The sequence below is a fragment of the Pyxicephalus adspersus genome, chromosome 9 (genome assembly GCF_032062135.1).
Source record: "Pyxicephalus adspersus chromosome 9, UCB_Pads_2.0, whole genome shotgun sequence".
NCBI classification, from domain to species: Eukaryota; Metazoa; Chordata; class Amphibia; order Anura; family Pyxicephalidae; genus Pyxicephalus; species Pyxicephalus adspersus.
In genome coordinates, this window is record NC_092866.1 from 21,374,892 (window position 1) to 21,386,524 (window position 11,633).

At 36.3% G+C, this 11,633-nt stretch overlaps 1 protein-coding gene across 1 annotated transcript in view; it reads left to right on the plus strand.

The window, feature by feature from the left end:
• TPPP3 (tubulin polymerization promoting protein family member 3) overlaps nt 1-10,898 on the plus strand; it is a 17,557-nt gene extending 6,659 nt beyond the window's left edge. The window contains exons 2-4 of the mRNA XM_072422911.1: nt 5,652-5,846; nt 6,645-6,798; nt 7,584-10,898. Of these exons, the coding sequence (XP_072279012.1) occupies nt 5,659-5,846; nt 6,645-6,798; nt 7,584-7,772 (531 nt within the window). The 5' untranslated portion in view covers nt 5,652-5,658 and the 3' untranslated portion in view covers nt 7,773-10,898. The remainder of the gene's footprint in view (nt 1-5,651; nt 5,847-6,644; nt 6,799-7,583) is intronic.
• The last annotated feature ends 735 nt before the right edge of the window (nt 10,899-11,633 follow it).

An 11,633-nucleotide genomic window follows, 5' to 3' on the forward strand; every position in this document is an offset into this window, starting at 1 on the left:
ATTTTCTTTAATGAAAGTAGCTTCATTGCCTTAACAGTTTTATGAATGGCAGCCACGGAGAACCAGTTAGCCGCATAAGGAAGAGAGATAAATTTAACCATAAATAGTGAGCTCTTCTGGTGTAAACAGGTGGGATGACATGCAGAAGTAGTTTGCAGTAGACATTTATTCATGGTGACAGGTTTATTTAAATGCAAGACTATTTGCTTTGCCAAACTGTTCCGTGCTGGAATGATGTCATTGTTTTAACGTATGAGCCAAGCTGCAATGCAGAGCTGGCGCCGCAATAGGCTAATGTGTAAATCCTTCACTCATGACTGTCTGTCTGAATGTTTTATACAAAACGTGGTTTCCTGAATAACTAAAGATAGTTCTGTCCAGTTTAGTCCACTGGAAATTAATGGGGCTTCCATATGTCTGAATTTGAAGTTCTAGAACCATCTTATCCTTAATAAAATACTACAATGATTATTCTCTTGAGATTGTCCACCAATATCTGTAAGGCCCTATTCCAACTTAAGTATGTGTTTTTAATACATGCACAGGTGCACATGGTAGTAATGAGCTTCAGAGCACTTTGCACATGTGTTCTACATGCATTTTTTAGGAGATGAATCTAGTTTTTTTTAGAGGGACCCATCCATGCAGCAAACAATGCAAAGAACCCTCTAAACATGACAACACATACACCAATAATTTATTGGTTCAAGTACTGAACCAATAAATGGTATGGGAGTGTGGTATGGGATTCCAGGACAAACCTTATTTAAAGCATATTTATAAAGATGCCAGTTGTTTTTTGAATTCTCTACCGGCATCTTTGTATACAGTTACCCTTCCAAAAGCCAAACTGGCACACATTACAAACATTCCTGATACAATTATATAATCATGTAATTGTGACTAACCATTGGAATTCGGTGAGCAGTTTGAAAAACTATTGATATTTTTTATTATTATTCTCTACTGTCAAATTATACTGTAGTTTAGTGCTATAGAAAGCCCATACTGACATACTGTCTTATTGATAGTTGTCTTCTTGCATGTAACTCCTTTATGATCACATAGTCAAAGAATTAGCAGAGGGTTTTAGGTCTGTGAGAAGTTACAAATAACATGAAGTTGCTAATCCAGGTCAGGAAAAAACATGACTTGGTAGCCCTGCTGAGCGGTGCTTGCTACTCAGGAACCACGAGCCTGAGAAGTAACACAAGCCTGTAAGGAAACACCAAAGACCCCTTAGTTATTGCATACTTAATAGGCATTATGTAACATTAGCCTTGATAGCACTAGGAGGGTAAAATGTTCCTAATGCTGATTTGGAATACTAAAAGTCTTACCATTCCATACTATACTCTTATATATTTTCAACTAAATGCCAGGTCATCTGTGTTCTTTGATGAAGTGTCTTAGCTGGTCTTCAGTTGGGGTATAGATATTATACCAAGATAAAAGTATATTTAAAGTCAAAACTTTTTTTGTCTTAAAAAGAATGGGAAATGGTTAAAACTTGTTGTTGTTGTCTCTTTGCGTAGATTTCTCATTACTGCTGGTGCGGGAGACAGAGCAGGAAGAAAAGCTTTCTTAATAAATTGAAAAGCTTTCTTAATCAGAAAACCTTAATCAGTTGTCAGTGAAATCAGGGCCCCCAGTGTAGGATTTTCTATCAAATCATGCTGTGGTAACAACTACGCCATCAACTTCATCTAACATGTCATCATTACTAATATTACCTCCCAACTGCAGAATATTTTTCCTGGCACGAAAACAAAAAATACCTATGCAGTGGGTCCCCCCACTCCAACACCACTGGGGTATCACAGATAATAGGTGCAGCACACATGTTGATAATTCTATTTGTTCATAACTTTGGAATGTCCCTTTTCAGTTATGCACAACTTTGCACCTCCTTTATAACAGCAATAGTATTTATTATTCATTACAAAGGTAATAAGTCATGACCTGATTACATTATATATGACAGATTGGATTACAAAGGGCCATCTTGTATGATATAAACCTTATAAACAAGTCATGAGCTAAAAATGTCCTGACGAGTTCAGTGACAGAATACATGTGAGCCATAAATGTGTTACAATCTGATAGGTAAACTTTGAAATCATTTTGGTACCCTGAGCAAATACTGAGCTCATTTGTCATGTCATCCAAACTGTGTATCTAGTGATAAAACAAATTATGCCGGTTCATAAGGCTTTAAGTAAACAATCCTTTGTCCTGGCCTGTGCAAATGCCAATTCAATGTGCACTTGTTATATAGTCATATAAAGCAATTAGATCTTCACTCAACATTACCTACAGATAAAAGGGATATGCTTAAACGAATGATGCACAAAAGGACATGGTGTATTCATTTTCATAATTTAAATGCATGAAAATGCAGATTTGAAAAGTAGGACCCCAGCATTTTGTGCAATCTGTAAGTCACGCCTGCAACAATTGGTATCAAAGTGCACATATCTACGTGCATGATACTTGGTATTAAGGGATTGCACCAATTTTTGCATGGGATGTGTGCTAGGAAAAAGGCTTTGCTGTCCAGAAAGAACATTCAAGCAGGACTACAGTTTGCTAATATACAAGACCAGGTCATCTGGAACAATTAATGGCTCCCACAATATTATCTGTTCATAGTACGAGTAGACAGATTTGTGGCACACTGAAGACAACTTTATAGAAGCAAGGTAAAGTGAAAAAAATCTGGACCTTTATAAAGTGACCTTTTTTAAAAGGAGAATCTCATGTGATGCATGGTTATGTTTGGGGTTGCATGCAGCGTGGCAGCTTGCAGTCTTCAAGTTAAGTCAACTGTGAACTGCGTCATATCAAAGTGTGCTGAATGAGCCATCTGCCCAAAAGTTTAAATCTGATCAGTAATAGATCCTTTATTATCATAATGATCCAAAGCTTCTGAGGCCAAGGGTTCTTACTAATATTTTTTTGTTAAATGTTGAAAAGGCAAATATATACACACACATACTTATATATATATCATTATGCATATATTACAGCAAAGTGTGCCTGTATGCACTTTAAACATTCAGTCATCAGAATCATCAAGATTTTTTTTTTAATAAACTGGATTTTATCTGTACAATGTCTTAATTGAACAAAGGTTTGCTGTGCCTCATTTAACCTCACTTTATGCCATAATTAGGTCTAGATTTACTTCACTTTTCCATGCTTTACTGTTCCGTGAAATAGGTCTCTTAGAAAAACTGATTCCAGCAACACAAGTTTGCAGCACAACTCAAACAGAACAACGCATTTATATCTGATGGCATCTCCCATCTCATTAAAATTTTTATTTTTTGCAACCACAAATAGTCATATTCTCCTTGCCACTATGTTTACCCAGTGGAATCTGCCACTTACAAGTTTAGAGAACATGTAACTTACTCACATCTACTTGATCCCAGATGACTGTCTCCAGGCCTGGTGACTGACCTGCATAAACACTGCATCCTCAGAGGAAGAGATGAAAGTGATATGTACAGCGCTGCGTAATAGGTTGGCGCTATATAAATCCTGTTTATTAACAAGAATAATAATAATTATATTAAAATGTCTCCCGACACCCAGAATTTGTATTTTCAAAGGCTCTGGCAGATGAACAATGGAAGATGACTATTAGTGGGTGCGGGGGTACCTTATCTAGAGAACCTGAATAAGCTAAAGTGACTGCTTCACATTAAAATAAAAACTCTTCTTTCAACAATGGCTATAACATAACTAACTAACTACCTAAAATTACAGACCAGTGTGTTCATTGGTTCCAAAACCTCAAGTGCAACTTCTCTAAAATACACTGCAGCATAATGATGTGGCATAAAGTTGTGGCACTGTTTCAATTAAGAAGAGTGTGAGATACCTGTAAAATCTATATATGTATTAAAACTTGAATGTGCAGGCTAACAAATTGTATCATATTTGCTGTTTCTTGCATAGTGCTAAGAGTTAATAGGCTCAATTCACATGTTGCTCCAAACCCGCATTTTAAAAAAAAGAAATAGCTACTTGATTTACTAATTAAAGTCTTCCACAATAAATGTGTTAAGTTACCATCATGGCTTCAAGAAGAACCAGCATACATTATTAGCATGCAGGAGGTGTCTTGTCTAACACAAATGTATATACCAAGACAGAATACATAGCAACACAAATACCATGCTGTAAACTTTGATGAATGGCAGATAGCAACTGGATTGTTGCCACTAAATACAAAACAACACAGAAAGCTTTTTCTGACACTGTAAATAGAAAATGAGCATTCTTCCTTGTACCATGAGATAGTGTGCTGGACTCTGTTCACACAAGGCTACGTAATTATGTATGGCAAATGACATAAGAAGGGCAATCATATTGAGCTGAGGGCTGATAGCTATGCTAATTAGATCTACAATTGCACTGACCTAAAATAAACAATCTACATAACAGAACTCAGCATGTGATCTGTAGTATATTACCAGAAGCAGTTTTCTCTGTACTGTGTTTATATTGTTGATTATTAACAGTAAATTCCTGACTCCATAGCCGTTTGAAACAGCATTTGTATTACTGTATACAACAGTTGATACATTCTAGTTTAAATTTGATGGCATTTAAATGAGAAATTCTATTGTATTTCTAGTGACCAAATATTATGAGTTATATTGCAGTGCTTTTTAAAATTTAAAGTGGAACTAAATGCAAAAATTAAAAAAATGTAAGCCGGCAGAATAGTTATGGTGCTCTTTAAACCTAGGCAATGGTGTAACTCTTGTGCATATGCACAGGAGAGGAGTTCATTCATTCCCAGCGGCCAGTTATGCCAAGATTGTATACTGAGATGAGAATGTGCTTCTCAATGTACATTATAGTGAAGATTCTAAAGAGGCAAGTATCTTGTTTTATTAAGACATAGGGTCTGATTTATTAAAGCTTCCCCAAGGCTGGATACACTTTCAGTGAAGCTGGGTGATCCAGCAAATCTTTCCTAAAAGTCATTTGCCAGCAAATGTTTGCCAGATCCATTCCAGGTTTGCTGAATCACCTATCTTCACTGATGAACGTGCATCCCATAGCCTAGCATAGATAGCCCATAGCCTATCCTTTCTGCAATAAGAGGTTCCTGATCACATATTTTTTTAATTTTAATGTTTAATTTCAAAGTTAAAGGTAAAATTCCGTAGCTTTTAAATATATGTAATCCAATACTAAAATCTCATCAAAGTTTTTAAAGCTGAAGCTGCAGAAAGACACAGCCCATTTTATTTCCTGGCTGTCTGGCTGCCCGTCTGTACTCAATTCATTCATTTGATTTCAGTTCTTCCATTAATGGAGGTTGTGTATTGCATAAGAACATTACCACCGCTTCATGCTTTCAGAAAGCTTTGTATAGTCAGCCCTTAGCATCAGCCATGTTCTGTGTGCATTGCAAAGGTAAGTGATGATGTCATCAATAATGATAATAGAAAGGGGTTTTTTTAATATTGTAAACTCACTAGGATGTTGATGAATTGGGATATGAGTAACCAGGCAAGGCAAATTGAAAGCAGCCTACATTTCTGATTTAACATATTTATTGTAGTTTAAGAAGACATTCTCAAAACTGTGATTTTCATGACCTGATTTTTTTTATATTTTTTTTTCAGGACAACAATGGCTGAAAACGCAGACATTGCTTCTCTAGAAGAAAGTTTTAAGAAGTTTGCAATCTATGGCGATACGAAAGCTACAGGTCAAGAAATGACAGGAAAAAACTGGGCCAAACTTTGTAAAGAGTGCAAAGTTATTGATGGAAAAACTGTGACTGGCACTGATGTTGACATTGTGTTCTCTAAAGTAAAGTAAGTGGAAACCTAAATTATACAGGTTGACAATCAAAAATCCGGCAACCTCCGGACATGAGTAGTGCTGGATTTTCAAAAATTCGGGATTTTTTTTTTACTTACCTCCACACACAGCCTTCCTCTCGTACTCTTGCAGCACCAGCGGACATCTGGCACAGTTTCAGCAAGTATTTAGTGGACGTCTCAGCAAGTATGTAGTTTAGCAAGCAAGACCTAACAGCACCATGAAAACATTAGTGGCCAAACAGTGTAATGCAGTCCCTGTATTGAGAATGCGATCCCAAATTCATGCTGGAAAACTGAAGGGACCGTATTATCGATTACCGGATTTTCGATTGTCAACCTGTATCTGAAATTTTACAATGATATTGTTATTGCCAAACCAATTTAGGGTTTGGCCATGTCAAAAAGTTAAAAAAGGTTATTTAGACATTCAGGTTTTTAATGAAGGTATTATGCATTTTTCATATTAAATTTGAATTTTCCAATTTTGTGACAGGTTTACTTTATACTAACTATTACCTTCATCCCTATTTAAAGTTTAAACAGGGGCTCTCAATTCCATTCTTTGAAGGCCACACACAGGCTAGATTATGTTATAAACAAAGTTATTTTCTGACTTTTTGTAACCCATGCATACTTCATATACTGGTATTTAATAGAGAAAGACTAAAATCTTTTACAGATTCTGGCCCTTGGGAACTGCCACTTTAAACCGCCTGAATTAATTACGGTTTCTTACAGAGAAAATGTATCCTTAAAAGGAAAGTTATATATGCATTATTGTATTTTCAGACAAAAGACAGCCAGAGTCATTACCTATGAAGAATTTAGGAAGGCACTCGAGGAACTCTCATCAAAGAGATATAAAGGAAAAAGCAAAGAAGAAGCCTTTGACTCTATCTGTAAACTTGTGGCCGGAAAGGAACCCGCTAGCATGGGAGTCACGGTATTGGGATATATTATTCATATTATAATTACTGTAATAACTATTAAAATGTATTTTTGTATCCTACCAGTATATCATGTGCAGTGATTGGTTGTTAATACTTTGCTGACCTCTACACTGAGATTGAAAATGATAGAGAAATGACAGAACATTTCCATATTAAAGTGTTGTAGGCTAGGTGTGCTTTAAGTTTGCTACTTACTCAAATTAGCACAGCACATGTCTTAATTGCTTTAAAAGGAAAAGGAATCAATGTTTCCCTAAGCTAATCAGTGTTTCCAGTAAAAGTGCAAAAATTTCCACTTTGCCTCCAGAAGCTTTTCTTAAGCGTACCATGCCCTAAAGGGTAACACATACAAGTCCAATACAACTCTTCCTTCTCACTCATCAGGTGTCATACTCTGCCCATGATTTGGTTTGCCAAGCACAACGTTCAGACTTTTAGGACAGGCTAGAACCTCTTTCACATTTTTTATTTCTGTCCCTATCTCCATATGGAGATTCAGCACCTCGGTTTGTCCTGGGGACCACTGTTATTGGAACAGAGAGTGGTGGCACATAAAAAAACTTCACTTTGCTTTGTTCTCTGGCATGAGGAAGTGAGGTATTTGGACTAAAACTGCCAAATAAATTATTTTGTAAATTATCCATAGCTAAAAATTCAGTATTAAGATACACTTTAAGATTTAAAAAGATTCTGTGCCGCTTATTTTGCCATGTTTCCTGTTTTTATTTCTTCAATTCTCTTTCAATATCTTACCATCTAATACTTTTTCTTTCTACAGAAAGCTACATCAGCCGGAGCTGTTGAACGTCTTACAGACACATCCAAATATACAGGATCCCACAAGGAACGCTTTGATGAGAGTGGAAAAGGAAAGGGTAAAGGTGGCCGGGAGAACCTTGTGGAAAACACTGGCTATGTAGGCGCATACAAACACGCTGGCACTTATGATTCCAAGGTGAAGAAATAAAGATTCCACAAGAGAACACATCCTATGTTAGCTCCTGCATAGACATTACTGACCCCTTTTTCCCCAGTGGTGAGAAGTCCACACTGGTAGTGATGGCGATAATAGTTCTGGTCTTTCTATTACCAAAGGAGCTGGTGACAAGTGGATGATTTGTGTAGAACAAGTTTACTTACCCTTTTATGTTGCTAAATCCGAAAACAAAAATAAGTACTGATGACAACATTCAAGTCTCTACAACTGGGTTTGAGGTATATACAATGCTGTTTCTAACCAGCAACTGGCTATAATTACTGTTCATTTATCACTTCTTTACACTTGAAAATTTTAATACACATCATTATCTGTTAAAAAAGGGGAAAGCGTTACTGTGTACACGTTATAGTCTTCCAAGACATCAGGCTTGGTATTACAGCATAAATCTACTTTTCTGCACATTTAATCCTGTTAAACACAATCCCAAAAACTATTGTGTTCTGATATGCATGCCGAACTTTTGTGCTGGCTTAAAGTAAAGCTGTGGAGGGAAAAAAAATACTATTTATTGGAGTCATCATCAAGTGTTTCTTCTCTTTAAGGTCCTTGAGTCCCCAACTAGCAGGGTGCTCCTATCTGTAAATAATGACCAGCTTTTGTGATCATTGATTCTGACCCACCAACTGTACTTCATCCACCCTTAAAATCTGTCACTACTCACTCATTATTGGTCTATTACTGCGGTGGTAACTGATACTGAGGCATAGAAGGTTGTGGAATAAATAAAAAGATTCCCCAGGCTAGGTAAGTATTGATTTAATTATTTTCCCCTCCACAGTTTTACTTCAAGGTTCTTATAAATATAAGATGGTGACTGCTGTATTATCTTTCAAGGTTTAAACATGAATGTGCCTATATTACTCAAGCATGCAAGTGTAAGCCCTGAAGAGGTACCTATACCACTGGCCTAATTGTAGAAGAACAACTGCACTTTTTTTCGATCAGGGTTTTTTTTTAATAGTAGTAGTCAAACATGTACATGAGTTCCGTCCTGCCCAAAATAAGCCAGAATGGTAATGAGATTCCTATTTTAATCTTTGTCTATGCAAATATTTATAGACAACTGTAAATGTAGAACTGTTGAATTTATGGACCCTGACCTGCAACAGGCAAAAATAGGTGTAGTACAGTTAAAAGCCTGTATTGGCAAAATGGCATATATTGGGTAGTACATACCATTCCAAAATTGTCCAAGACCATAGTAAATTCATGGGTTGACGTATCCAACCTGTTCAAAAAGTTACTTGTCAGGCTCGCATGCAGCTTTAGTACTTGCCACTGACACAGAACAGATATGCAGGTCCATGACTTAGAAAATACTAAAACCAGAGGACTGACATGGTTACCAGACCAGAAAGAGGTCATCAGCGGCTATGAAAGTCTCCTATGACAGTTGTCCTAATACCGGGGTGCCTAGAGGTGGCTAAGTTACAAAAAAAAACAGTTTAATAATTTTATTGGGTAGAATGTATTACTTAGGCTTATTAGGCTGACTAAAACAAAAATAAATTAAAAAAATAACTGAGTGACGTGCATGTAGCATATTAATTTGCTAAACAAGTTCCTCCGTTAACTGCACAGCTTATTGTTGGTATATTTCCCAATAGCAGAGGGGAAAAATGGGGAAGTTTTTCATTTGATGTTACATTAGCTTTAGTCACATATTGCCGTACGCCTTAAAATTTCCATTTTATTCCCATACTGTGCACTGAAAGTATATCGTACAGTATCTGATTGGCAGCTATGGGATACAGCTTGAGAAACAAGACTACGTATACATAAATCATTTGGATTTATGTAAGCTGAGGCTAAATTGTTCACATCAACCAATTAAACCACTTTAGTTATATAAACTGCACTATAAAATAACTGTTGAAAGCTGGTTACTATCAACATGGGCATTTTTGTTTCTTCTCTTTTCATTAGTCAGACCAGGGTGTTTATTAATCCTTTTAAAGTCAAGTGACCAAATGTCAAACAAAATGCAAAATTGTTAATGTTTATAAAAGTCTTGCATTTTTTTTACCACCAAATATAGTACTTATAGTTTGTCAAATAAATACAACAATGCATTAACATATCGATGCCATCAGAGGAGTGAGGATCTGAGAATGAAATTCAGATGCTTTGAGCAACGAATCTATTATAACAGTATCAATAAGTCAAACCCCTTAATTTTATGTATAGGAATGGGGAGAAAAGTATAGTCTGGATCGGCAGTCAAAACATTAGCACAGCCCTAAGACTGTCAACGCAGGTCTACTTAGTTTGGTTTTGACCAATATAGGTTTTTTTATTAGTTCACTAGTCAAGTATTCACACTGTACCAAGTTTCTCAGACTCCTCCTGATATTGATCAAAGGACAAAAACTGGAAGAAAAGAGAAGTGAAGTTGCCTTCCATGGAATCCAACCAGAGGCTTTCTTTAATGAACTGACCTGTTCTATAACAATTACAGCAGTTATATGGTTGCTATAATTTTAATACACAATGCTCAGTGTCACCTGCCTTGTATGCTAAACACACGGTAAATACCATGTTATAACTCTAATAACTATTCTGTGTTATTGAAGAAATATGGGCAGTTCACTTAGCAAACTGAATTTTCCTTTGCAAAGAATATATTTGTTTTATAATTGTGGTGAGGCTCTTCACTCATGTGCTAGCAGAATTCCTATTGTGTTGATATTCCTTTGCATATGATTGGGTTTTCTCTGCAAAGTGATTTTCTACCACATTTGCTAAGCTAAGTAAACTATCCCATACAACCTTCCCTAACATATCCTGCTAATATGGTTAGTGCTAACTGTTGCATGTAAAAGGGCCGTATAATATCATTTCTGATGCATTCTTTTACTCCCATTGTTACCAGTTTTGTGAATCAAACCATGTCAAGTATTGCTAACGTTGTTACAGATGATTATATAATCTGTCCTTCCTATGCAGTGAGATAGCTAATGAAACTCTTGGTTGTATATTACACTGTTCCGAAATTGAATGGTTATTGTAAAAAATATCTTTCTGTCTATAAATAAATATATATGTATGTATGTAGAATTCTTTCTCTGCAATAAATATGTTTTTTTTTGTAAATCAGTGTGATGGTATGTTCAGAAAACTATATTGTAATAACAAAGTATGTATATTAACATATATTATTAAAAGATGACCCCCTGGTTTCTAACTTGTTCTGACTGTCACTAGCTGGAAACTGACACGGATAAGGAAGAACATGTCAAAGTCATGGTATTTGGAAATGTAGGGGTTAAGATTTGAGGATTTATGAGTGTTGCCATGTAACCCTGTGTTTTGGTTACAAAAACATAAAGATTGTTACTACCAGGTGTTTTCAATGTTTTTGGATGTGTTTCGGTTGCCATGACGAAAAAGTCTCAACTTCACTTAGCATGACCCAGAATTGACAGGGCCGTCATCATACTCATGTCATGGACCCTGAGCTGTACACGCCCCACCCTGCACAGGGATGTTCTGTCTGTCAGTCTTTGGGACAGAATTTGAGGAAGGATTTTGCTCAGCAGAAATCAAAAATTGGCCTTATAAGTGAATTTTAATCTAGTCATTAAAACTTCATATGGACTTATATTAAATATTGCAAGGTCAACAGTAATTTTCAATATTTTGAAATCTGGTTTATTTCAATAATACCCTGCAATCCTGCTGTGAGCATCCCTATTAAGGCACCTTATATTGCTTTCTCCCGTGTTTGCTTGCTGCTGTGCAATTGCACATTGTACAGGCATGGGCCACTGTTGCCACCACATGAAAGTCCCCCCAAGAGTGCAGCTGTAGTATATGCATTGTGTAGAC